This window comes from Spinacia oleracea, chromosome 1 (assembly GCF_020520425.1).
Source record: "Spinacia oleracea cultivar Varoflay chromosome 1, BTI_SOV_V1, whole genome shotgun sequence".
Classification (NCBI taxonomy): domain Eukaryota; kingdom Viridiplantae; phylum Streptophyta; class Magnoliopsida; order Caryophyllales; family Amaranthaceae; genus Spinacia; species Spinacia oleracea.
In genome coordinates, this window is record NC_079487.1 from 70,528,057 (window position 1) to 70,531,757 (window position 3,701).

At 38.3% G+C, this 3,701-nt stretch overlaps 1 protein-coding gene across 1 annotated transcript; it reads right to left on the reverse strand.

Annotated features, from left to right (window-relative positions):
* Window positions 1–2,125: 2,125 nt before the first annotated feature.
* On the reverse strand, window positions 2,126–3,148 carry LOC110791580 (uncharacterized). Its single transcript, XM_021996329.2, has one exon. It carries the CDS (start codon window positions 3,146–3,148, stop codon window positions 2,126–2,128), a length of 1,023 nt encoding a protein of 340 aa, XP_021852021.2.
* Between the last annotated feature and the right edge of the window lie 553 nt (window positions 3,149–3,701).

Consider the following 3,701-nt stretch of genomic DNA (forward strand, 5'->3'; position numbering starts at 1 on the left):
TCTGATGTGTTGGTTTGTAATGAGTCTGTGATGAGAGTCAAGACTTGATTTGTTTTGGCTTTACAATCTTTAGCAAGTTTTAATGTGTTTTGAATAACATTTATATTCGTGCACATAAAAACTTGCTTTAGATTGTGGAGCCAATTCAAGTCTCGTCTGTTGGTGTATAAATTGCCCCCTTAAGTCCCATTTTTTTTGTGATCAATGATGAGTCTTTCGTTTGCTGAGAAAACAATCCAATAACTAAAATCATAATCTTACTTGATGAATTGTCCCTGTTTGTGTTTTACTTGATGAATTGTCCCTGTTTGTGTTTTACTTAATGAGTTGTCCCTGTTTGTGTTGATGTTAACCATGAAGAAATGTCCCTGTTTTACCATGTTTGTCCCTGATTGTCCCTGTTTGCCCCTGTTGTGTTGGTCTATGATGAGTCTTTCAATTTGCTGAGAAGCCAATCTGTTTAATAAACCATAGTGCACCATTAGCATCCAGCCATTGGATGTTTGAGGCTATTGTGTGCCAATGGTTTATCAACATGTTGTGCTTCAATGAAGCTTGGTGACACCTGAGATCCTTAAACCAAGATTTGTTTTGGTCTTTCTATCTTTTGCCAGTTTTCATGTGTTAGGAAACGAGTAGTTTCCTTCACATATAAACTGGCATCAGATCGAGAGACCAATTCATGTCTATATCCCTGTTAACTGTGTCCCCTTTATTCACTTTGTGTGTGATCAATGATGAGTATTTCCTGTGCTGAGAAACAAATCCAATAAACTACAAACACTCGTGCTGCCATTAGTATCAATTATGATGCTTCTCCGGCGCTAAGTGTTTGTGGTTTGGATTTGTGACTGTGATGCTTGGGGACATTCTGAGATCTTTTTGTGCTACAATTGTGTTTTTGTGGTGTTTGTGATATTCAATGATGTCATTGTTTGTTAATTGTGATATTCTGAGTCCATTGGTTTTCTAAAATGTCCCTCATCTCCTTTTGCGAAAGGGAGTAAATGACATTTCACATGATCTTATGTGAAAATTTATTCCTTTTGGTAAAAGGATGATGAGGATGTGATAAACATAGAAACATGATGGTCAAAGATGTATGTCAAATAAACTGAGATTGAAACACTACCTTGCCATGTTTGTTGAGATGAAAACACTACATTGAAACATTACATGATGTATGCCAAATAAAATGAGAATGGTGATCTTGTTTGTTGATGTTCTAATTGCCATGTTTGGTACGGAAAAAATAACTTAGCATTTTATGAGATCTTATGACCCTTCATTGTTTGAACAATGTGTGATGAATCTGATTCTTAATGTCCTATTCTTGTTCATGCTTTGCTGGGATTTATGTTTGTTTGAAATAACTACCTTTAGTGATTGTGCGTATGATCTGTGATGAGTCTGTATTTGCTGAGGCTCAAACCCGGTTATTTTCAGTAATACTCATGCACCATTAGCATCAATGATGCTTTTCAGGAGCTAAGTATTATTGGATTGGTTTGTGTCAATGATGCTTGAGGACATTCTAAGATCTTGTGTTGTCTGATCTGTGATGAGTCTTTCATATTGGACCCTAAACCAACTTAATTGAGATTAACAAATTTTCCATTCATTTCAAAAGGTTACTTTGCTTACAAAATATTTTGCATACATGTATTGCTTACAATCAAGCTTCCAAAAGTGATTAATTGTCCCCCAAAAAAATACATGTCCCCAAAACATACAAGTGTTGCACCCTTGTATCAACCCAAAATCCTAAGTCCCTAGATGGTCTGTTAGGGTCTGGTATGTCTTCACATCCTTCCCATTGTTCACTTGATCTGTTTGCTTGTACATTTGAGCTCTCTGGTATGTCTTCCCATTCTTGGCTTGCTCTGTTATGTTGTGCATTTGAGCTCTCTGGTATGTCTGTCCATGCTTGACTTGCTCTGTTTTGTTGTGCATTTGAGCTCTCTGGCATTTCTTCCCTTGCTGCCTCAGTTGTGTCTGTTTGTGCATTTGGAATCTGTGCCATGACTTGTGCATTATCCCTTGCTGCCTCATTTTCTGTACCATACAAGAATTCCCATCCTTCATGTACAACCCGCATTGGTGCAATTACTTGAACTAGAAGTATTCAATGACTTAGAAGTCTTGCCTTGTTCACATGTGGTAAATCATAATCATTGGAACCCTTTGCCTTTAGAATCTCACTCATTACATATTGGTATGATAACCAAACATTCCCAAGTGTTCTTGCTTCCAATTCATAGCATGCTTGGTTCACTGCATCCATCATAGCATCAACATCCTTTGGCATTTTCTTGTGCATTAGAGATTGAATACTCCTAAAAGAACCCAAGTCTAGTATATTTAAGTCTGGATTATTTGGTGGTTGTTGAACAAGAATGAATGTGAAGTCTCCTTGTTGATGCACTTGTTGCCATTGTGGATCAGAATGAGTTATGTGCGTTCTTGCATTATCCTGTTGTATGAATCTTGTTTTGTGACCTTCACTGTGTGGCCATTTCTCCATGATTGCTGGTACAATTGGAGTGATGAGCATGTCCCTTGTCTCCTTTTGTCTGACTAATTCAACAACTTTAGTTATCAGTGTCCCATTGCCTCTGTTTTTTGAGGTCCTCTTTGTTGCCTCTTGATATGTGAATGGAAATATGCCCAATTTCCCATCAAATGTGCATTCATCTTTGTCATTGAACCTGGGTCTTGCCACTGCTGCTGTGAACATCACATTTGGTATAAACTTGCTTGACTTTCCTAATCTGTATTTGCCTCTTTCATTCTTCCTTAAGTACACCCTTTGTTGTTTTTTGGACAAGTAGAACCACTTCTCATCGATGTGCACAAAGTCAAACATAGTTTTGTATTCCCGTTTCTCTTGTGGACTGTCCCCAATAAGTAGATCTAGAACCCATTTAACCCTTTGTAGCATATTTGGGTCTTGCAAACCGGGATGTAGAGGGTATGCGTGTGGTCTAACATCGCCTCGTTTGATCATTCTCCAAACGGTTGTTGCTCTAATATGTAACATTTCAGCCAAATCCCTTATGCATGTTCTGTCCCCCATGTCTTGTTCTGTGATGCTGTCTTGTGCTAATTGTATTCTTTTCCTGCTTGCATTTTGTGCCTTTGTTGCCATATTGTATCTTCTGAATGCTTCTTTTTGTGCCCTTGTTGTCTTCCATATCCTTGTGACTGTTCTTGGATGACAATTATAGATTCGAGCAATGTCTTTAATGGCCCCATGATATGGTTTGCTTTTGTCCCCATTTTGATGATAATTCAACAACCACATGAGTATTTGCAACCGTGTGTCGCAGCTGAGCCTTGGCTTCCTTTTGCGCTGATGACCCCGTGGCCCGTAGCTTTGTTGTTGAAAATTGTCAAGATGCTGATTGCATGTTGGTTCATTGAGGTCAAGTGAAAACACTACATGTTCCATGTCCCCTGTATCTTATGCTGCCTCATTCAAATCAAAGTAATGCCCCTGCTCATTGATGTTGTTCCCATCTTCATCAAATTCTGGCACCCAATGGTCATTGATGTTCCAAGCAGCTTCTTGCCACTAATCTCCATCATTTGTCTCCATCTGGTCTGAGTAAAAGAAGCCAAAGCAAGGATGTTTCCCCTATTTTTTTTTTCCGTTTTCTCTGTTTTTCTCTTGTTTTTTTGCCTATGAAATTTGATAAAAT

What these genes read in the sequence shown, in the direction of transcription:
- LOC110791580 (XM_021996329.2), bottom strand. Translation starts at nt 3,148, where the DNA reads ATGGCAACAAAGGCACAAAATGCAAGCAGGAAAAGAATACAATTAGCA.